The sequence below is a fragment of the Macrobrachium rosenbergii genome, chromosome 54 (genome assembly GCF_040412425.1).
Source record: "Macrobrachium rosenbergii isolate ZJJX-2024 chromosome 54, ASM4041242v1, whole genome shotgun sequence".
Classification (NCBI taxonomy): Eukaryota; Metazoa; Arthropoda; class Malacostraca; order Decapoda; family Palaemonidae; genus Macrobrachium; species Macrobrachium rosenbergii.
Genome location: NC_089794.1, coordinates 38,558,818 through 38,583,628, shown reverse-complemented (window position 1 = coordinate 38,583,628; position 24,811 = coordinate 38,558,818). Strand labels below are relative to the sequence as shown.

Sequence of the window (24,811 nt, the reverse complement as noted above, 5' to 3'; positions counted from 1 at the left end):
CAGTCTTCCACAATCATTGATTTTAGTCAGATGATCATTTTGTTCCTTGGTGACGCCCAGAACAAGGGTATTATAGGTTGTCTGTCACATAGAGGTTGGTACACCGGTTGGCAGCTCCTAGAGGTCTTCAGCCCCCTGAGTGGATCGCTGGACCTCTTAAGGAATACAGACATAATGAGGCGGAGTTCATTGAACTCAGCTTCCATAATCCAATTCCATAAAACAATACCCTTTGTTCTTACCTTGGAATGGTTGAAATTTTATGGTTGTTTGTGAAGATTGAATGCAGTCTTCCACAATCATCAATTTTAGTCAAATGATCATTTTGTTCCTTGGTGGCGCCCGGAACAAGGGTATTATAGGTTGTCTGTCACATAGAGGTTGGTACACGGTTGGCAGCTCCTAGAGGTCTTCAGCCCCTGAGGGATCGCTGGACCTCTTAAGGAAAGCAGACAAAATGAGGGCGTTCATTGAAGTCAGCTTCCTTAATCCAGGTAAGGACCTTAAGTTGGTTTATTAACCCTTAAGCAAATTCCAACGATGTTGGCTGTCTCTGACCCTCCACCAAAGGTGTCAATCAGCTATATATATAACTACCAGGTAAGTTAGATGTTTAAAAATGATATTTTCATAATAAAATAAATTTTTGAACATACTTACCTGGTAGTTATATATAATTAAATTCCCACCCTCCTCCCCTCTAGAGACTAGGGGCATGGAAGATCTGAGGAATAGTTGGAATGGTTCCAGGTACCTGGGTAGAGGCGCACAGGTGGTTCACCTGACTACCGATCGCGATTGCCGCGAGTTTTGAAATTCTGCCGTGACGTCAGGGACTTAAGCTATATATATAACTACCAGGTAAGTATGTTCAAAAATTCATTTTATTATGAAAATATCATATTTAGTGAATTTTATATCCTTAATATCCAGATGGTGGCTAGTTTTCATACTAACCGTATCCTGAAGAAGAGAGATATTCAGAAAAGTCTGACTAATTTGTTCCTCTAACTTTGAGGGCCTGAGGACGTCTGACAGTGGGGATTCACAGGCTTTATACTACCCAGCTAATTGGGGTGGAGATTACTGAGAAGTCGCTACCCTTACCAGAACCACCATGGGGTTACTTGCCACCTCAACTCTGTCACTCACACCAGTATCCTAGTAGCAGGAATTGTAGGAACTTTTGTAGGTTGCTTGTTTCCTCGTATTTCAGGAGCAGACAGTTATATATGTCTTCTGCCTCCCAAGTCAGGAGGCCTGATGCTGACACACTCATTTCCTGTGACCCTGATTATTCCTTTTTGTTTGAACAGAGGATACCTCCCCAGATGGTTATTGCAGAGGGAGATGAAATTCTGGGCCACCAGATCCTCTTCTATTGGGGCTTATTTCCAGAAATTCTGAAAGCGCTGGTTTGAGGAATAACTGATCCTAATGTGTTTTTGATCTTGAAACTAAATTATTAGTTGCCCTTCCAGGAGGCAAACACCCCTTTGATGCCAGAGCCTAAATCATGACAGGGGAGTAAGATCAATGTGTTGATGAAAGTAGCCATAGAAGAGGTATCTGGTGATTCCAGGGGTTTTTACACAAGGATTTGTGTTGTCATTAACCTTTTCTTTACCGACAATTTGTTTGCGGGTACACAGAGTACCACCATTCAAGACTGTTGCATAGTAACAGGTGCATGAAGGTGGTGTGCATGTACTACTAACCTTCCTCTTGTCAACTGTAGACCTCTTATGATTTCGTAAATTTGGTTTGAAGGGTTTGGAGCAAAACAAGCATTATTGCCACTGCCAGGCATATGGTGAAATAAAACAACATAATTGCTGGGTCTAGATTCAGACATTTGGACATACAGTAAACCCACCCGTATTCGCGGTCTCACTATTTGCGGACTTACCTATTCGTGGATTTCTCTGTGGAATGTATATACTGTACACATTATTTGCGGAAAATTCGCCCATTCGCGGTATTTTTCATTGAAGGCTTTTTTGTGTTTAAACAATCAAAATAGGCAGTTCTAAGTGTTTTTAAACGGGTTTTAAGTATTCGCGGATTTTAGCTACTAGTGGGGGTGTGCGGTATGCATCCCCCAAGAATACGGGCGGTTTACTGTATACTGTACTGTGTAAACATACATGAATACATACACATTCGCAAAATAGTCTCTCTCTCTCAGATAAATGAAAAAATATAGTATAGTATTTGGAAACAAGTGTAATCTCTCTCTGAAATAGATGAAAAAGTGTTACATGGCAACACTCACTGTATTCATGTTTGGCGAGTGGAAGGGAACGTCATTTCGCTTTGTGCTTCTGGGCAGTATAGATGAAGTATCTAGTAGGCTCTGGATACAGTTGTGTAAATTCTCTCTCTCTCTCTCTCTCTCTCTCTCTCTCTCTCTCTCTCTCTCTCTACTTCCTTGTTGACTCATGTTGGTTGATAAATCTGTGGTTGTGTTTCTATCACTCTCTCCACCCTTTCTATAAAATATAATTTAGGCTGTAAGCACGTTTACGTGCAAAATGAGTGTCGTGTTTAGTACCAGCCCCTTGGGGATGTACGTAAAAAGCATTAATATATATATATATATATATATATATATATATATATATATATATATATATATATATATATATATATATATATATATATATACACATACATATACATATATATATATATATATATATATATCTTGTAATTTCCACAATGGTCCGTGGATGAAGTATATAATAAGTCCTCACGTGAAAATGAAAAATACACGATGGTACCAAGACTTTCCAACTTTTAATAAAAGTTGAAAGTCTTGGTACCAATTCCTTTCATTCACTTGACTGACTTATATATATATATATATATATATATATACAGTGAACCCACCATATTCGCAGGGGATCGTCCCACAACCCCCCGTGAATGGGTCAAACACGTTCCTTGAATGCTTAAAACCCCTCTAAAAACACTTAGAACTGCCCATTTTGATAGCTTAAACCAAGAAAAACCCTGTAAAAATGCTTATACCTGAATATTTTAATAGTTCTATCATAAAGAGTGCATTTATTCATGAAAATTATATGAAAATACAGTAATTAGTGAGTATTTCTCAGTGAAAAATACTGCGAATGGGCGAATTTTTTATATATATGAATGATGGCTAGATATGTTCCACAGAGAAACCAGCTTGACAATCGTGAGTCCATGAACCATGAGAACGACTTTCAATACGGTTGGGTTTACTGTATATATATATATATATATATGTATTTTACAAAAAACACATACTTAAAACATCTAAAAAGACTATCACATACACGTATACAGAGTATACATGCATGCACACAAAAACACATTATTATATATATATATATATATATATATATATATATATATATATATATATATATATATATATATATATATATATATATATATATATATATATATATATATATATATATATATATATATATATATATATATATATATATATATATATATATATAATATATATATATATATATATATATATATATATATATATATATATATATATATATATATATATATATATATATATATATATATATATATATATATATATATATATATACATATACACATACATACATACATACATACATACAGACATATCTCAACTAATATCAAACACTATTTGAGACTTGCAGATATGTAAAGTATGTCATTACTGAGAAATTTGGTTTGCAGATAGGCGAATGCAATGTTAAAGCGTCTTGAATCACATTTTGCTGACAACCTCTTTCTGGATGGAGACAGTATCTGCCTGTTGTTCCATTTGGAACAGCAACTTTTGGGCATCCCTGGGTTTGAGGGGTGTGCTTTTTTGGTCCCAGTACCCATGTTTCTTACTATATTACTCAGATTTGTCTGACTAGGGTTGTCTTTCAGATCGAGGACCTTTTGTTTTGGTATGGCCATGGCCTCACAGGTCTTCACTAGGGTCATGGTCCCAGTTGCTTTCTGGGCTCACAAGAAAGGCATCAGGCTGTTGAGGTGCCTAATTATTGACTGATCATGGTACCATCCTCTGTAGAACTTAGGGAAACACCTCAGTTTTCATATCACCTGTGCCAATACCTGGGCCTTACCATCAACTGGGACAATTGGACCTGGCTTCAGCAAAAGAGGTACAGACAGTCCCCGGGTTATGGCGGGGGGTTCCATTCCAGTGGTGTGCAGTAAGTCAGAAATCGCCGTAACCCGGAACATCATATGATAAGTGTATAAAAATGAGAGAGAGGCTTTAGTTACCATGCTTACGGTGCTGTAATTCCGGAACATAAGCCATAACCCGGTACCAATTTATTGATGAATATATCTGAAAAAGCTCCGTAAGTACGGATTTGCAGTAAGCCGACACTGCCGTAACCCAGGGACTGCCTTACTTTTATGTTGTGATGTGGCTGGATATGCCATTTTTGGCATAACCCAAGATCAAGATAATACAAAGGCTCCATGCCCTTTAAAAGTTTGTAAAAATCTCATTCCCACTTGCAAAGTTGTGCAAAGGTTGTTATGCCATGTGAACTCCTTGGAAAGCTAGTTCCTCACAGCTGGTTCAGAATAAGATTGCTGCAACTGGAACTGAACTGACAGTGCTTTTCCATATAGCATCCAGACAACCCCCCACCCTGTCTAACCCTTTGTGATGTCAGACTACTCCACCACAGTGGCTTATCTCAGGAATGAAGGTGTCACCAAATCTCTCTTGCAAAACACTGATTATGGGCAGATTATTACAGTATCACTGTAATCCCTAGAAACATCCAAGGGAAATACATTGTGGTAGCTGACACTAGCCTTATGAGTTCCGTGGACTGTATATGAGGACTAGTATTAACATTTTGGTCACTCCAGCTATCCCCATATGAATCTATTCCTTTTGTACATTGGAATTAGAATGAAATTTGTTGGAACTCATTCAGATGGATTGAATGGACCATAAATAAATAATTAGCAACTTATCAGTCCATGGTCTCTTGAATGGGAAGGAAGTTGGTTGTCTGCTGCATTTTTTTAAAGGAAGATACTAGTACTAATCCAAAATTTCTGTAGCCCAGTCCATCTCTTGGCAATTCTGGCCTTGTTGGAGTTATCAGGCCTTAGCTCTTCAAGTGGATGGGATGTTAGGTGATCTTAGAATGCTGTGAGGGAAGGTGAAGATCCTGTCCAAGATTTCCCCAGTATCATGCACATCCCCCTGTGATCTTGCCATCTTCAAGTTAAAGGTTGCTGGATTATGATGATATTGATGGTCTGGTGTAAGAATCAGGTGATCCTGAAAGTTATATAAGTGTACATTATGATTGGGGATGAAGCAGAGATTTGTGGAGTCTTTTTGCTGATGTGATATATTTGTGTGTTTCATTGGGGAAGCCACACCTGGGCCAAAACTTCTCTATTCAGCTACATGTTTAAGTCAGAGGTCCTTTATTCCTCACACCGTTGGACTGTGGAACAGTTTCCCTGAGGATTTTGTACAATTAGAACCTGAAAAGTTCAAGCAAAGATGCAATGCATTACCACCCTAAAACAATGTGCCTTGTATTTGAATAATTTACTTACATTGAAAGCTATATATTTATTAATTTAATTTTTTTTCTTTTCTGATAACTGATCTCTTCTGTATATATTTCCTATTACCTCATGTTAATTATTTCAATTGAAAATCATATATTGAATATTAATAATTGTTATATGTGCTAAAAAATTGTAGATTGTTTATCCCTTTGTATGTGCATTGCATTCTCTTTCCATCTCGGTATATTTTTTTAATTGGTTGCCCTTACAGCTTATCTGGTCCTGGGTAAGTTTTTTGGAGCAGACAGGACAAGTACTTCTGGCCAAGTGGACTTTATATCTTGAGAGTTGTAGCATGTTTTGGAAATAGTGGGGAACTCCTTTAATAGACCAAGCAACCAGCCCAGGTGAAAAGCTTGCAGAGTACTGCTCAGCTCTGACGGAGTTGGTGGCTTGAGCATTCATTGCTTTTATGGTCTGTGGGAAAATGTGGAGGTATTAGCATATCTACCCTGTTCCTTAATCAGGCCAATGTTGGGCAAACTGCAGCAACCCAGCAGTGCCTCGTGGACCCCCATATCCCTCTTTAGCTGAAGCAGGCCCAAATGTTCTGGTGGACCTCCCAAGAGCCCTCCATCACCGAAAGAAACTGCTCCATCAGCCTCAGCTTTGGAAGTACTACTGGATACTCAGCCTCTTTAATCCTCATGCATGGAGGCCGTCTAGCGATGTCTCATGAGGAGAGATTTTCACTGCTCGCTGCCTGTATTCTGCTAGTAAGGGACTTTTGATTTTTCTTGCAGAAATTGAGAAAGGTGGCAGTTTCTGCCATAAATAGTGATTGCTTTGCCCTCTCACTTGGATTTGAGAGCTGGGCATTTTAAGTTACACCCCAGAATGACTTGACTCCCAGACACAGTTATTCAGCAATTTACTGGCTTCAGGTCCTTGCCCTGAAACTCAGTGCCTAAATAGCAGCAAGTTTCCTGCTGAAGTAGCAGTAGCCATTCAGGCAGTCATATGACTATACTTGTTAAGCCAAAACTAGTACAGTTTTATCAAATCAGTATTTATTTATAGTATTTATTTTAATTTACCCTCCTACCAACCCTTTAGAACTTGCAGTCTGGCCAAACAGCACTTGACATGACCATTTTTGTAAATGGAGGCCCTTTGGAGCTTAAATGGAAAAATAAGAAGCTGGAAGTCTTTTTGAGTGTGTTTGGAAGAGAACTAACGTAACTGAAGGCAATTGTAAAGTGAGTGGTGGTTTGATCCAATCAGGTTTGTTTTAAAAACTGTTTTTTCACAGAATGTTCATTCCTAAGCAAAGAATCACATGATGCTCTGCCTGTTTTTTTTTCACAATGTTTCATTCTTAAGCAAAGAATCACATGATGCTGTGCCTGTTTTTTCACAGAATGTTTCATTCCTAAGCAAAGAATCACATGATGCTGTGCCTACTTGGGAAGAGATCTACAAAGAAGTCATAGTAGAGGGTAAAGGGGGTTTGTGCCTTTCCCTCAATGTTGCTTTTGTAGCAGTTCTATCATCTCTTGGTACTACGGCTTACAATGTTGCAGCTGATTATGTAGCAACCAACTCGAGAGGTGTACATGCGCTCTCGATTATTCATTTAAGTGATGGTAGCAATGTGAGCAAACCATCCCATGAACATTCCAAAAGCAGCATTGTTACAAGGAGTAAATCTGGAAACCTTGGAAAAGTTTGTTACAGTTATGAGGGCTTTGGAAGTGTTGAAAGTTACGATAGAGATGATGAAGATGCAAGAAACATTACAAGATTCAGTATGCACAAAGTGCCTAACAGTTGTGTCTATTTAGTGGATGTTGGATGTGGTTATCCAACTCTTCAAGCTATAAACTTGAAAGAAGATTTAGAGAAGGTTTTCAAGGATTGTGGCTTGGAATACTGCATCATTAAAAAAGGCCACAACTATCTGAGAATGCACCGTAAAGGTCATGATTTGGAAGAACCAGAAAAGGCAAGTATATGATATTCATTGTTTTTTATGAGTTTATCTCTAGATGACTGTACTTGTTATTTTGTTGGAAATTCTGTGTATCAGCTGTAGAATTTAACATTGTTGTTGCTCATCCTTTTCTTTTACATTATCAACTAATTTGCTATTTGTCTTCAGCAATTTTTATCATGTTTTGGTCTCTTGGTATTATATTTATTAAAGGTCACTTGAGGTAATAGGAGATAAAACACTTTACACATTTCTGTTTTATTCACAAATAAATACATATGCATTTACATATAAAACTAATACTCACATACATGCGCTTGTTAATTAACCCAATACTAAACTTGACCTATAACCTTCGTAAGTATTGGTTGGACAAATAATGAAGCAAAAGTTATTGCATACAACAATGCTGCCTTTATAAAGTAAGCAAATGCAACTTTGTTAGAGTTCACAATTTTCATAAAAAAAAAACCCTTAAGGAACTGATAACTGCACTGAAGTTTTTTTCAGAACACGTATCTAACATTAAAACGTTTTGTTCTTTTAATTGGATATCATATCTCAGTACTAAAGTTTATTCACTAGCCAGAGTATCATATACATGTTCAATACAAGACTCTCCAGTTAGAAAAGGACAGGATTCTTTGTTAATAAAAGTGTATCTTAATCCTTAATGGACGGGCATCATCATAAGATGATCTATAACAGGTTTTGAGTGATGGACGGGCTAACTCATACGAGTACAGTATTAATAGTATGCGCCATACGATTTGGATGAATTTAGCGGGAAAGATGTTCATATCACTTCAGCGGTTGATAAAAGGGATTTTGACAAAGGAAAAATCTATTTCTGGGGGAAGACCTGTGTCACCCAGTGAAATGGTTCCAATAGCACTCATTTCTAGGCATAAATATTGCTAAATATACCAGAGAAAAAGCTATCCACAATGGCGGGTTACTACCCCGGAGCGGAACACCATAACGGGTGTCGGTATGCACTAGGGGTGAGCGGATTCCACTATCACAGGCCTTCGTCCAATAGATCTCTCTATTCTCAAATTCCCAAATTGGGTGAGCCGCATCAAAGGTTGCCCACCCGCTTACCCACTAGGCGTCACCACGTGACCGCGTCGTCATCCCAATATTAGCACCCACCAAGCTTGGTATATCACCCGGGTGGGAAAGAAAGTGCAGGGATGGGTCACTGGGTGACACAGGTCTTCCCCCAGAAATAGATTTTTCCTTTGTCAAAATCCCTTTTCTGGGCTCGACCTGTGTCACCCAGTGAAATTGTAACAGAGAATCAGCCACACAAGAGCTTGGTGGTACGCATCAAAGATTACCTTAATGGAGCTAAATAAAACTAAGAGAAAACTTTACTGTGTTTTAATATTCTCAAGTTATAAGACCAACCACAAATTCAAAACTATGAGGCACACAGTCTAAAATCATAAAATTAACCAAACCAAGACACTTGAGGCTAACAAAATATGAACAAAAACAAGGTAACTGTGTTACGTGTATTGGTCAGGCTGTGAAGCAGATCTGACCTAAGGCTAGACGTAGGGCAAGCAGGCGAGGCAGGTAGGCTAGAGACTACACCAATAGGTAAACAAGGGTAACAAACCAAAAGGACAAGGAACAGTCATAAACTAATCTTGAGCAGGACCAGGAGGAACAATACTTCCTGCAGCTACTGTGGGATATTTAAGAGCCTCTAGGGACTTAAGATAGTGGCGTTTAAATACTGTTGGTGATTTCCAGCCCGTATATTTTTTAAGGTCATCAAAATTCATATTATGGAAATAGTTAGTTGAGGTGGCCACCGCACGAACATCATGTACCCCAGGTACTGACTCTGGGTTTGCTTGTTTAATGAAATAAAGAATTTGTTGCCTGATGGCCTTTAGGGAAATATTACCTCCATTTTCCCTAACAAAAAGGGGGCCTGAAGTTCTTCTAGATGTTCTATTTAAATAAGCTCTTAAAGCATTGACTGGACATATAGACAGATCCTGTGGAAGGGGAATAATCATCCAAGGAGACCATCTATTCTGTGGATCTTCGTTCTTTGCTAGAAAACTGGGGTCTGGAGACAACAGAACTTCACCTGACGGGAGGAAATCAACATAATTGGGCTCTCTAGAAAGAGCTGACAGTTCAGAAATTCTAGCTCCTGAGGCTAGACTTACCAAGAATAATGTTTTTCTTAACAGACTCGGGTATGAACATAAACCGTTATCAGTGTCGATGCCAATTTAAGGCACGTCATTTAAGTACCAGGAAACCGTATGTGGGACGGGTTGTTGGTCTAAAGACGAGCACATGCTTTAGGAATTGACGAAAAATAGGAGTCTGTAAGATTAATATTAAAACCACGTAAAAATATTTTTCTTAAAGCAGATTTTGTTGTAGTAATAGTACTAGTGGCCAATCCTTTCTCGAATAGTGATCTGAAAAAAGAGATCTCTAGGTTCGTGGTCATTTCATGAGCTTCAGATTCCTCAAAACAATGCTAACTTTTTAACTGCTGAATCATACTGTCTGAGAGTAGATTCTCTCTTATCTGATTCTATGAATAATGTATTAAGAGGGTCAATGTTAGTGCCTTTCTGTGCTGCAAATTTCATGAAGTCCATAAAGCTAGGGCATTCAGAATTCTTGAGGAAGCTGACAGTCCGAGTTTGCACTACTTGTGTCAACTGTGGGTTGGGGATATGTTTGTGCGTGAGCTTCAACTCTAGCAGTAAAGGAAACCAACTGCTCTTCGGCCAGTTGGGTGCCAGTAGTGCCACTTAACCTCTGAAGGATCTGAGTTTGTGTAAAACTTTCATTAACAAATTTATTGGTGGAAACAGATAGATCCTTTGCCACCTGTTCTAGTCGATTGACATCGCATCTGTGGAATAAGCTAGAGGATCCAGATTGGGAGCCACGTAACATGGAAGCTTGTGGTTGCTCTCTGTGGTGACGCCAGCGGGGTTGTTCTGGACAGTGAATCTGCAATGACATTTTGAACACCTGCCAGGTGGGTGGCTGACAGGTGCCAACGATGTTTCCTTGCTAGGGAGAAAATTGCGATCATTACTTGATTGATATGGCTCGACTTGGAGCCTCCCCTGTTCAGGCAATGCACCACTACTGTATTGTCCAGCACCAGTCTGATGTGAATCTGTCTGGCTGGCCGTAGTTTCTTTAATGTTAGAAATACTACCATTGCCTCTAGGATGTTGATATGGAACTGGCGGAATACTGTCAACCACGTTCCTTGAACTTTCTTGAGTTGGGAATATCCTCCCCAACCGCTTAGGGAGGCGTCCGTATGGATCACAAGTGAAGGAGGGGGAAACTGGAGAGGCACTGATCTCGACAAACTCTTGACTGTCGACCATGGTCGAAGCCTTTTCCTCAATATCTGCGGAATCAGAGACAGCTTGTCTCTGTTCCTGCTGTTGGCTCGTTTCCGCCATATTCTGTTTATATCCTTCAGTTTGGCTTTCAGCAGCAAGTCTGTTACTGAAGCGAACTGAAGAGAGCCCAGAATACTTTCCTGGGTACGACAAGAGGCTTTTTTGTTTTTGAGGAACTGTCTGGTAGCTTTGGCTATTTCCTTCCTTTTTGCTGGTGGTAGCGACAGTTTGTGTGTGCTTAGGTCCCACTGGATTCCCAACCACTGAAATTGAGCTGCTGGAACTAGACGGGATTTCTTTCTGTTTATTTGGAAACCCAGGTACTCCAAGAAGTTGATTACTATGTAAGTTGCTCTTCGACATTCCTTGACATTGGATGCCCAAATTATCCAATCGTCCAGATATGCTGCCAGCATAATCCCTTGGGTCCGCAGCTCTTGTACTACTGTCTCTGCCAGTTTGGTAAATATTCTGGGCGCTATGTTGAGCCCGAATGGCATGACCCTGAACGAGTATGTTTGTTTTCCTAGCCTGAACCCCAGGTAAGGGGAGAAGTTTCTTGCAACCGGGACGTGATAATATGCGTCTGTAAGATCTATAGAGGTGCTGACGGCCCCACAGGGAAGTAGGGTCCGTACCTGCGAGATTGTAAGCATGCGAAACTTGTCGCATTGAATGAATGAATTGAGACGAGACAGGTCCAGAATTACTCTTTGTTTGTCTGAGTCCTTCTTCGGAACACTGAACAGACGGCCTTGAAATTTCAAGTGTCTGACTTTCTCTATTGCCTTCTTTTGCAGAAGTTCCATTGCAAAGTCCTGTAAGTCTTGGGATGGATGTTGATAGAACCTGACTGGTGGAGGAGGCCCTTTGCTCCAGCTCCATCCCAGACCTTTTGAGATTATGCTGTGAGCCCACGGGCTGAAGGTCCAATGGTCCCTGAAGAGATGTAATCTCCAGCCTACCTGGGGTGTCTCATTGATTGGGGGAGGTCCTACTTCCTCTGATTCCACGGCCTCCTCTTCCACGTGAGAGGGACCTGGATGTTGCCCTACCTCTGTAGGCGGCTCTAGCTCTGCTTCCCCCCGCATGCCTATTGTAGCCTCGAAATGTCCCATGGCCCTCAAACGAGGCGTTGAAAGCTGGGGACGTCACGAAGGTTGGCGTAGCAGAGGCTTGCTGAGCCGGCTGCACCAGTACGAACTGCTGCTGAGGTTGTGCCTTAGATGTAGAAGGCTGGCCGACCTGTGAGACCGGTACCGCTTGAAGCACTGTTTGAGCTTGAGGTTTCTTAAAGCTCTGGAATCTCCTGAACCTTTTCCTTTCTTTAGGTTGAGGTACGGAGGTCTCAGAGAACTTCCTCTTGAAAGGAAGGCCCCACCGAGAGCGGAGACTCTGGTTCGCTCTAGTTGCCTCCGCCATGACATTATTGACCTCATCCTCTGGAAAGAGGTTAGGTCCCCAGATAGAACTCTTCACCAGTCTATTGGGCTCATGCCTGATGGTGGCCTCTGCGAAGATGTGTTTCCTGCAGTTCGGCAACTGTAGGAGCTCAGCACAGGACAGAGGGGGATCAGTGTGCCTTGAGACTTTGTGTGGGAATGTATTGCCCCTCTCTATCCCATGACATATTTTTATTTATTTGCTTGTAAGTATACCCTGGGATTGCTGTTGGTTTTAGTTCTTATCTTTTATGATACAGGCAGTCCCTGGTTAAGGGCGTGCTCGGTTAATGGCGATCCGGTTTTACGGTGCTTGTCTAGCGACGAAAATCGTCAATTTTCGGCGCCGAAAATTGCCAATTTCCGCTTATTGGCGCCGATACATACCTAACAAAGGCATCGATAACCGAAAATCAGCACTTTTCGGCACCGATAAGCCCCAAAAATTGCCGAAAAAGCGCCGGAAATCACCAATTTTTGGTTAGTGGCGATTTTCAGTTATCATCACACCTCCAGAATGGAACCCCCGCCGATAATTGAGGACTGCCTGTAGTATGTCAGCTACAGTTGTAATTTTACAAAGAAAAGTGCAAAGAAATATCAGAAAAAATATCTATACCTCACAAAAAGGTACTGCATCTCCTCATCTCGGTAAATCTCGTAAATATTTTACAATAAATATAAGCAGAATTTGGTCTGATTTTGGTTCTTATCTTTTATGATATTGTGTGAACTGTATTATAATTGTACAAAATAAAATAAAATAAATTATTAGAAGAACTTGTATAACTTTGCAAAATTAGCATATTTTTACAAGTGTCTTGGAAAAGATGCCCCACACTGGGTTGTAAATATTTACTTTCAACTTCCCGTGGAAGTTTTAATGTTAGGTAATCAGCAGTAGGTAAAGGTAATGTTTACCTTGTACATGGTTAGTTTGTCTGTGCCAGCATGGGCCTTTACAGAAAATTTTAAGGATTTTTTTCTTACACCAAGTGCATTTGCATATTTTTCTCTTTCCCCTGAAGTGTTATTTTCTTAAATTGGCCAACCTTAAAGTTTGCCCTGGTCTGGGGGTATGTTTGATATATATTTAGCCTGTTCCTTAAGGGTTAATCACTTCACAATTGCCTGAGTTGCACATACCAAGGAGTGGCGGAAGAGAAAGTACTTGTATACACTCTTAAGTTCTTACACTGTTCCTCACTACTTTTGAAGCGTTTGATATTTCTTGCATGCTGTAGAAGCCTTTTACTCTTTCACATGGCATCAGATTAGCTCCAGGCAGTGATGATGCCATCCACAGTTTCTACTTCTCCTACAAGTCAAATAAATCCCAAATTGAGAAACTTCCAGCTCATTGTGTTATCATTACAACAATCCTGGAAAAGAAAAAATTATGGGAAGGAAAACATATAAACAAAATAAAAAGTAGAATCCACATTATGTCTCGATCAAGGGTCGTGTTTTACTATACAGTACTTTAGTTTTCGTATGATAAAAAATTAGTAAATGCAGTATGCCCTTTATTTGGATTTGATGAGAAATATTGCGATAAAGATTAAAAATATTTGGTTATTGAGAAATTTTTCGTAAAAACCAGGCACTAGTACTAAGGAAATATATCATAAGTAGCATACTTCATGCTCACTCTAAGTTATGTATACTTTAAACCTTGTGTATTATGTATATTTTATGCCTACTTATTATTATTATTGTATTCAAGTTAGTGGATCTTTTCGCAGAATAATTGTACATTTGTTTCAGGAACTTTTTTTTATGTTATTTTAGTGTTTCTAATGAATAATTTCTGGTTAATCTTTCTTTGCAGAAGTGCCTTAACAGCAAAGGTTGGCTTCCTTTCTTTTCTTTTCGGAATGTTCCCCAGCCTTTCAGCTCCTTCCAGTGTTCAATGAGAAGTATCTATGTTAACAGAATTACCTCATCATATTTTTCTGAATTACATGCTGTTCGATATTTTAGCCAAAAAGAAATGATTGCTGTGAAGAATGAAGAACTTATCAAGTATTTAGGGGAAGCTACAGAGGAGTACACTGCAGATGCTCCGTCCAAGTCCGACGAAGGTTATGCAGAGAAAATGATGCAATTCAGAAACAGAGTGAAGCTGAAAGAAAGTGAACTGACTGAAGAGTTACACAAAAACTTCCCTATGATCCCCAGGTGGGAAGTTGAAAAAGCTGTGTTGTGTTACACCTCTCGGAATGAGAGTGGCTTGACGAAAATTGTGGGATAAGTCTGAGGAGAATAAATAGATTCATATACTTCGTGGTTAGATTGAAGGTAATATTGCATTCCTTTATCAAAATGTGGAGCTTTTGCTGTTGATATGCATGTATTTTCTTTTTTAGTATGGAATGTTTTGCATAGGTATTTGCCTCTTGTGTAGCATTAACCTTTGAACACTGAGGGTGAAAGAGCCCACTCATAAATTGCATGAAAGTTATTTCTATGTAAAGTTCCTTTCTGTTAGGTTTGTGAATTTGATTCAGGGAATTGATGTCTTATGTGTATGTAACGGAATGATATGAAGGAAGTTTACTGTTTTTTGTATCAGAGACTAAGAAATCGTTTTTCAGGAAACACCTAATTAGCAAATAGATAAAGGTTTTCTGCTCTCACAAATATAAGTGTACTTTTGACCATTCAAGTTGCTGATTGACTTCATATACCCTTTCATTTTCATGAGGTAGTCCAAGTTCACAGGTTGTGGCATGGTGAGAAGCTGTGGCACTGATCTCCTTACTAGAAGTGGGTTTTGGAGATTTCTTTTGGCTGTGCTTCAGAATACTTTTGGTAGGAGGGGCTCTCTAGAAATGGGTCAGCAGGAAGAAGAATCTCTTTCAATGAGGTTAATCAGTAGCAGAGGATGAAAGGTCAACCACAGGCAGCTAGCACTCATGCAGCTGAAAACGCAGTTGTGACTGCAGCCATTTGATATGTCGTACAGTATATAGATGCAAGTGAATATAAGGGAGCAGTGACGCCATGGGGACAGTCAAGACTACAGTCGTCAGCAGTTACCAGGGTGCACAATATCACTGAAAGTAAGGTGGTTAGTTGAAAGTTTCAAAACTGAACGCGATTACTTCAAGACAGCAGGAATCACAAGAAGTGGCAGTGACGTCTTAAGGGTCACTGGAGTGATCTGGGCATGTGCAAAAAGTTTTTGTCTTTCAAGACCCATGAAGAATGCAGTTCCAGAGATGTGTGGATGGAAGGAGGATATGTACAAGTACAGTAATCAGTTTATAGACAAACATGTCTTAGTGTGAAATCAATGTATCTTATGTGCCCAGACGATGCGTTAATAAACGTGAAAGCGCTTGGTACTGAACTTCTGCCTGTCATTTTCCTGTGGGATTCGCTTATATCTTATACATATGTATAAGTAATAGAAGACCAGTACCCAAGTCCTTTTCCTTTAGTTAGAAAGGCGTTCTGTTTGTCTAATCAGGACCAGTTGTAAGGGGTTGCCTAAAGGGAAGTTGTAGTATTCATAATGTGTATACATTATTGTAGAAGTCATATGTAAAAAAAAAGGGACAAAACTAACTAAGGTACCTGTGCAGGGTCCCCCTGGGTTACGATGATTCAGTTTACAATATTTTGATTTTATGATGGTGATAGTGACAATACCCATCCAGCAGAAACAGTATTCCAGGTTTTGAATTTGGATTTTTATATAATTAACTTACCAAGTAATTACATAGCTATAGTTTCCTCTTGCACAGCATCCTAATTTCAAAAATTTGTGGGTAACGCTTCGAAGTTCAGTGCAGACGACTGGTCCCACCCACTAATGGGAATACCAGGAACGACTTAGCAGACAATCTCATTCTGTATCTGCTGCACTCGAGTAAACACCGAGTGTCGATGGCAGCTTTGTTCTTAAATTTGCCAGTTGGAAACCAGAATTCAGTGAAGTATTATCATTGATTTCAGGTAGCCTTCAAGCCTACAATTTTCAGGATCAGTATTTTATTGTTTTGTTATTAAGATCTGGGTCAAGTTTACTATATTTCACTACAGTAGCAATTTTGCAATCAAATGGTTTATCTCTGGTAGCGTAGTTTACCGTGCTACCACCTTTACTGGTTAATGTAATAACATAAACATTGCATTCTTTGCTGAGCCAGTATTTGCGGTATTGAATTACTTATCTGCAAGTCTCAATTAGACCTGTTGCTGGTCCAAGGTATCAACAGATAGCCACTGGAAAGGCATCTTACTGGATGTGTAGTGAAGGGGTAGCTATCTGGTCCCTTGGATCTCCTAAACCGAGTTCCTGTCAGACTCCCATGCACCAGGGAGGAGGCATACTGAAGTCCATGGGAGTCCAGAGGGGTTTGCCTCTTGGTAGTTACCCCTCAGTCGAGCCTGCTGTCCGTAGGTGTTGATGGGCAGCCACTGGAAAGGCATCCATAGAGATGTACTTTTTTGAAGTTTGGTAGCCTTCGGTTAACTCTTTCGCTGTAAAACTTCCAATTGTGCTGTGCTAGCCAACAGACTTCTCCTTTGCTGCAAAGCTGTCACTTAAGTAGCAGAAGCTCCTGGCTATATCACCACATTGCTACAGGTTAAGTGAAGTCCTAACCAGAGGCATGCAGAGTGCCAGTATTGGCGCCAAGCGGAACATCAGCGCCCGAGCGCTTAGTAATGTCTGAACTTCCAATGGCGCCAGAGCTCGTCTTCATATAGAGATTCCAGCACCAGCTCTCATGCATCTGGCATGACGCCAGTCTCTCTTTAGCTTGGCGCCTGTCTCTTCTAAGAATGTACTGTTGTTCTTTTTTGTGTGCAATTTCCAGTTGAACACCTCTTCAAGTGGCCAACTCTAGTCTCTGCTCATCGGGTGTCCTCCTTCAATATCGGACTCCCTCCTTTGAGTACCATACAACCACTCTCAGGGAGTTTTGTCTCTTTTCAGCCTGTTCCACCTTTACCTAGAGTTCCAGACGGGCCAAATTGCTCACTTTTGTGACATCAGTTAGTGTCTCAAAGCTCTGTCTTTTGCAGACAGGGACTTTTGTGTACAAATGTATGAGCCTACTGAAGAAGGCTGTCACCTCTACAGGGAATTGGGAGTCTGACTGTGGTTTTTTAAGGAAGCAAGACAAGTGTTTTTTGTCCTTCCCTCCCTCTGAGGCTGAGACAGAATGAGTCTTCCTGGCTGAAGTTCTTGTCAAGATTTTGAAGTAAGGGTCTATCTTGACTTACATCAGGAACAGGGGCTAAAAAGATAGAAGTCTCTCAAGTGTCGCCAAGGGACATTGCTTCGCAGCTACTTTCAGACAGCATATATCATCGGTTGGTTTTTTCCCTTTGGTATTACGATATCTTCCCTGGTGACCATTCTTTTATGGAAACTTTTCTTGGGCCCCAGGCAGAAAGAAGCGCCATCAACCCTCTCTCTAGTGGCGCTCATTCCTGAGCGCCTGATCATCTTCAGAGCTCCTGACTCCAGCTTTATGGTACCTGGCACCGAATCCCAAGCACCCGACACCTGTTCCAGAGAGCTCGGCTCTTTCTAGCCATACTAGGCTCCCAACGCTGAATGCCTAGTTCCTTTTCACATTTTTTATTTTTATTTATTTATTTATTTATTAATTTTTTAGAGCATTGTGTTGGACTGCAGCAGAAGTCATTACTTAAGGTTTTGTTCAAGACCGTTGTTACCCATGGCCAGACTTTTGTGTATCTTATGGACTTTCCAAGTTCTTTTAAGCGTGTCAGATATTAGTTTTTAACCAAGTACAGTTCCACATATGTTGTCATTTTGTATGAGGTGTCATTGAGTCCACGCAAGGCATTATTGCACTAAGAAGTTGACCCTACCCTGATGGCCACGTGTCCATGGCTGTCAAGTATCGACAGGGTCGGGAACTAGTCCATTTGGTTGTCTGTGAGTCTGCACAAGGTTTTACAGGTTTGTTCTCTTGCAGAGAACAACCGTACCGTCATGTCGTCCATTCTCCAGGGCAATTGGTGGAGTTCTTGGATATGTAGGATACTTCAATTCATGTCCACATGCAAACTCCAAAAGATATCTCACCCCTGTTCTACGAGACAGGGTCTTCCAGTGCGAGAATTTAGGCTTCAACATCTAAGGCATAAGACTTCTCTCAAGTCCTCGCTCTGCTTACTTTTGTCTTTCGTTCTGAACATGAACTTCAGCCTGTCCCACAAAACCAATAGGGACAAAGAAACATAACTGGACTCCAGTGTTTTTCCCAAAGACCTGGTTTTCATTGGACTTAAGGTGGTATCTGTCCGAATTTAGACTTGGAAGAAGTCCCTCATCATGAGGCTGGTCTTAGACTGCTTCTCACTCCTTGCTTTAGCAGAGGAAACCTGCTCGGGAAACCGGGAAATATCTGGGACGTGCCCCAGGGGGAACGAACCCTCACATGTATGTCAGAGAGCTGAGAGCCATTCGTTTAAGACTTCAGTTCTTCTCAACCCTCGCTCACTCCTAGACTGTGGTATTACTTCACACAAGATCACAGTCCTTACTTTTTTACATTAGCTCTCACAGTCCTTACTTTTTTACATTAGCTTTCACAGTCCTTACTTTTTTACATTAGTTCTCACCACCAAGTGACAAGAGGGTTTTTCTGCGGACGATAAATCGAGTTTTTTCTAGTCCAGCTGGAATTTCTGGTGGTTAAACTGAGCTGTCAGAAAATCACTCTTACTCTCAAGTGGACCTTGAATCCCCTGAACAGTCGGGTTATGTGCCTCTATGGGGCAGGCAATCATGACTGTCTGCCACCTTAAAGGAATCTTCTAGTCTGGGCAACAGACCCTTTACTGCAAGACCATTCCAACCTAGGCCTCTAAGCTCTCCCACTGTTCGACATAATTTATGGTTTCCAAATTGCTACAGTTGATTGGTAGACTCTCCAAGAATCCTTCCACTATTGTTTCTTCTCGAAGAACCTCACTTCAAGAGACACTAGATGGTGGTACGCACTTACGCAAACAGGCTTTGGGCTTTCTGGGTGCTTGTCAGGAAGGAGGTGCTTTTTTTCAGAGAGACATTTGAAGATGCAGACATCATCTTCTGGCTCAGTCTACCAATCTTGAGTGAACGATGTTCCGAATCAGGTGTCTCAGACTCTTAGGTTTCTTCTTGTGAGACACTTATGACTCAATGACAGCATTACCTTTTTTATTGGAGAGGATTTAGAATCTCTAATGTTCCTCTTTTTAGGGGTATTGAGCTATGCCTGACTCAGTAACGCAGTTTGCTCTTTTACACTCAGTAACGCAGTTTGCTTTTTTACCTTGGGGTTTTTAACTGAGAACGAGGACACTTTCGTAACCAGGAACTTAATGGAAGAGAAGACGGTCTTGACAGCTGGGGACAGTGCTTCGGGCTCCCAGGAGCACCCTCTAGCCTGAGCCTTTACCTTCGTCTGACTTCCAGCTTGCCTGGCGCCAGCTCTTCCCCGAGCTCCTAGGAGTGCCTGTCAGCTCCTGACGAATTAGTTATCTGGCGTCCAGCTCGGCTGGCGCCACCTACACCCGGGCGCCAGCTTCCGATCGTTTGGTGCCAAATCTCCCCACATCCTTGGCTCTGGGGAAGAGTAGGGAGCTCTCTTTTATGTTGGAATTTTCAGGTATTACCTGAGCAGGATTGGAAGCACAGAGGGCCAGTCATAACCTTTAGTGTTCTGACAAGGACCCTTTTTTCGCTCTGTTAGAACGCACTGATCTTCTTCATGTATGGATTTGCTTTATGAGACCGTTCTTAGTTCCAGGAGAGTATTGGGCCTACTTTTAAGTGAAAGCTAAAGATGCCAGAACAACTTCTACCTCATTAGCCTTCATGCGTATACGTCCCTTACGTCCATCGTACAATCGACCTACTGGAAGTGTAATCGATTTTTGTTTCTCACCTTTTCAGAAAAGTTTAAACTGTGTTAAAATTTTTTTGCAGTACCTTGTTATTATTAGTAACTGGCTTGGGATTGCGGAAGGAAGCATAGGATTTTCTCCTACTATCCCTTCACCTTGTAGTAAGGTGCCAAGTTTTGTGAGAGCCAGGGGTTACTATGTACCTGGAGCACCCACCACTCTCAGTGGATGGGTTGTGGTCTTTATTTCAGTGCAGGTTGTTTTATTGTGGTACTGTGCCCAGGGCAAGGGCACGTTTTGAAGTTTTGCTAGCCTTCGATTAACTCCTTCACTGCAAAGCTCCCACTTAAGTAGCAGACGCTCCTGGCTATATCGCCACGTCGCTACAGGTTAAGCTGACCACCAACCAGAGGAAGTTTTCTGCTGCAGGCTCTCTTAACTAATAAGGAATGACAAGCATTGTTTTCAATGCTAGCAACTTTTCTATTTCAAATTCATTACATGTCTTAATGTTTTGGAGTAGAGTTTGTCGATGTATCCCACCTCCTGTCAGTGTGGGAATCAGCTATGCAATTCCTTGCTAAGTTAATTATATAAAAATTACATTTTTATGATAAAGTTTTTTACAATATATGCTTAACAAGTAATTACATGATTGGAGCCCTCCCTCCCGTCCGATGGACATATGGCATAAACAGAATGAGATTGTCTGCTAAGTCATTCCTGGTATTCCCGTTAGTGGGCGGGTCCAGTCATCTGCACTGAACTTTGAAGCGTTACCCGTGAATTTTTTAATTTAAGCTGCCATGCAAGAGGAAACTATAGCTATGTAATTACTTGGTAAGCATATATAAAACTTTATTTTATCATAAAAATGTCATTTTTGCAGCAAGCAATTTTTAGTATGATGCTCTCATGTGAATGCGGGGCATCTAGGGAGCAGTAGTGCTCCTCATCTTCCAGATTACCACATGGCCGCTAGCATATACAACAGATATTTCAGTAGTGTTCTGTATTGTCATTATATTTCTGATACCCCCTGTATCTATATTGTGTTTTTCTGCATCCATCATGTCTACAAAATGCCCGTCTGTGTCTTTTGCTACTGATGAAGAGAAGAGAAAGGTAGTTACTCGTGAGCTAAAACTTAAGATGATCACAAGCATCAGGGTGGTATGCCTGTAATGGCCATAGCATGGGAACTTGAACTTTCATAGTCATGATCTTGACCATCTTGAAAGATAAAAAACAAATTTGTGATGCTGTAGAATCTTTGGCATCCAGTAAATTCACTGTCGTCATGTAAAAAAGATCTGGGCTGATTGATGAGATGGAGAATGTGTTACATGGATGAAAGACCAAATACAGAAAAAAATATATACTGCTTTACTCATTGAATCCAGGCCAGTCAAGAGGTCTTTTTGAAACCCTTAAAGATCGTGTAGCTGAACCTATGTACATGCAGCGGGTGGTTCCAGTGCTTCAAAAGGTGTCATAATTTTCATAGTGTGGAGGTGGTAAATATATCAGTGTTTAAGGAAGAGTTGCATTAGGTAATTGTGGATGAAAAATGTTTTACCATTTAATTCTTCAAACTTCCTCAGGCCCAGTGGTGTTTTCATATCTGTATGTTATCAGTACATTATTATATTATTCAATAAATTATGAGATGTTCAACAATTCATTATAAAATATGTTTGATATTAATGATTTTGCCCTTTGTTATGCTACTGTATGTGTTCTGAGTATAATTAAGGTAGGCTAGGCAAGGCTAGCCTATGAAGTTTAAGATATGTAACGTATACCTGTATTCAAATTTATTTTTAATTTACGACATGTTCACTTTAAGGTATGTTTTATGATTACTTCTGACATCTGCATTTGCTTGAGAAAAATATTGTCTGGTGTTGCTTTTTGTACATTGCAAGAGAAACTGCATTAGAAACTTCCTTCTAAAGTTCAATGTATGTTAGTTACAGCAGAGCTGGGTTAAAGCAAATTGTAGTGAGATTTTAAAATTTTCTTCCAGATTTTACCCCATTGGAGAATCTGTGCAGAGGTTGCCTCAAAAGGACCTGGTACTTGGTGGTTATCATATTCCTGCAGGGGTTAGTAAAGACTTAATTCGGATTATTGTTAGATTGTATATATGTAGTAAAACAGAAATGCTAGAACTATTTACCTCAACACAAGATCATAGTCTGAATCCTCTAGATATTATATTAACATATTTTTAGAAATTTTTGTATGTTTTGTTTGTTTTTATTTTAAAAGTGTAGCATTGTAGATCTTATAATTGACTTGGTGCATTTCCTGTAGTCCATCTCATGAATCAAGCAAGACAAAAACATCACAGTAGTCTACAGTTATGTGTTGAATGGCAAAGTGGTACAAGTATTTCCTCTGGGAAAACATTGGGTGTGTTCATTTTCTACTTCTTTGTAACTTGGTCTCCATTCATTCATGGTAAACTTAAAGATGTAGACATTCAGGGTTACTAACTTCTACGTCTCAAATGAATGGTAGGTGTGTTTCTGTGCCAAATCTGAGGAGACTTAGTAATTAATTACAAGGATTTTGTTTTTTTACTGTATGAGGTCACTCATGCCCGAGTTATCAGAACCTTGATCCCTGACTGATAGAAACCCCCAGTTCCTTTCTGTGATCTCCCAGCATATGGAAACACCTGAATTCCAATTTGAATATGTACAAGATTGAAGGGGCCATACAGTGAAACCAGTTTTTTTCTTTACAAATTTTTTTTGTACAGATCTATCACTCACATGTGAGTTACCTTCTCTCAGCCCCTCTTAATCCCTTCATAATCTACACAGATGGATCCAAAAATGAAGCTGGAGTGGGCTCATCAGCCTATTCAAGTGATAAAACTATCCAAATGGGCCTTCCTCTAATATCATCAGTATTTACAGCAGAATTAACAGCCATACAATTGGCTCTCAAGATTATAACAAAAAAGGAATTCCTTCAGCACTCATATTGAGCGACTCAAGAAGTGCAATTGAAGCAATAGGATCATTTAAATCAAATAATCACCTTGTCCAAAATATACAACGGGAAATACATCAGTTAATTACAAACGGCCTTCAAATTCAAATTTGTTGGATCCCAGCCCATGTAGGCATTGAGGGTTAATGAGAAAGCAGATAAAGCTGCAAAATTGGCTTGTACAATCCCCCCAACTACTATGAAAGCACCCATATCAGACTGGCTAGCATCAGTTAAACCCTTAATTTATAGGGATTGGCAAAATGATTGGACAAATATACCCCACAAAACAAACTAAAACAAATTAAGAACGAAGTTAAAAAATGGCATTCTTCTACCCAAAAGCAAAGAATCAATGAGGTTATTTTAACAAGACTCAGAATAGGACACTCCAGACTCACACATGGTCATCTGATGTCAACTCGCACACAAACCCAATAACTTGTGAAAGATGTAACATCCCAGTAACAATCAAACACATCTTGATTGACTGTCCCAGATGGCATCATGAAAGAAAGACTTATTTACAAAATAAATCAATAAAGGATATTCTAGCAGAAGGTAATAACTTTTCAATTAATAATATCATTCTCTTCCTAAACAAAATTAAATTGATAAGTAAAATATAATCTTCCCCCTTTTTTTTTTCTCGATTGTTTTTTTTTCTAATTCCCCTCCCCCCTTTTTTATTATTTATTTATTTAGTTAACTACTTAATTTTTTTATGTACTCTTTCCCCATTCTTTTCCCAGCCCGAGAAGAACCCTAAAAGAGTTCAGAGGTCTGGTTAAAACAGAAAAATTTTTCCTCTGTCAAAATCCCTTTTATAACTAACTCTCAGCCCCTCTGGTCTTACAGCTTCATTTCCAGTTTATAAGAAAAGTGAGGTAGAGATGGATGGGTATTGAGGGTCCAGGTGTGGTAGTCATGAAACCACCATTCTTGTTCTTACTGTTAGATAAGACTGTTGAGTCTGGGGTCATTTGAGACTTCAGATGTAGGCACAAGTGTGATTGATGAGTTTGTGTGAAGTAACAAGTATTGTGTGATAGAATTTTTCATTTTGGTGTAGATTTCCACTTATTCTTTTCTTTACAGACTTATGTGGATTTGAATCCATTTGTGTGGTTACAGAGCGAACAATATTTCAAAAGGGCTAAGAGTTTCCAGCCTGAGCGTTGGCTAAGAGAGGCTGGCGTAGGACCACTTGTTGATCCATATATACTCAACCCATTCAGCATTGGTACTCGTATGTGTGCAGGTTTGTAGTTCACTTTTCAGTTGGCAGCTGATCAGTTTATTTGTATTGTCTTCTGTTTGAGTGTACAGAAACTATTGTTGGCTGTGATGGGCTGCTCGTCAATGATTGTTGCACTAAACATTTTTATTTTTTGGTCTTGGTGCTTTTGTGCTGGAGACATGGTTTTAAGATTTTAGTTTGAGATTGTGTGTAGTTGATAGAAGTTTCCTTTAGGAATAAAAGTGAAAAGGTATGGAAATCTAAAATT

At 40.0% G+C, this 24,811-nt stretch overlaps 1 protein-coding gene across 5 annotated transcripts in view; it reads left to right on the top strand.

Annotated features, from left to right (window-relative positions):
* The window catches only part of LOC136834992 (probable cytochrome P450 CYP44), a 144,239-nt gene that overhangs the window by 114,939 nt on the left and 4,489 nt on the right, over positions 1 to 24,811 (top strand). For 4 of the 5 annotated variants that reach the window (XM_067097987.1, XM_067097988.1, XM_067097985.1 and 1 more), the window contains 2 exons: positions 22,327 to 22,405; positions 24,402 to 24,564. In XM_067097987.1, coding sequence (XP_066954088.1) covers positions 22,327 to 22,405; positions 24,402 to 24,564 — 242 coding nt within the window. Of the gene's footprint in view, positions 1 to 14,247; positions 15,772 to 22,326; positions 22,406 to 24,401; positions 24,565 to 24,811 lie in introns of those variants that run through there. The other variant, XM_067097989.1, reaches the window with a different exon arrangement.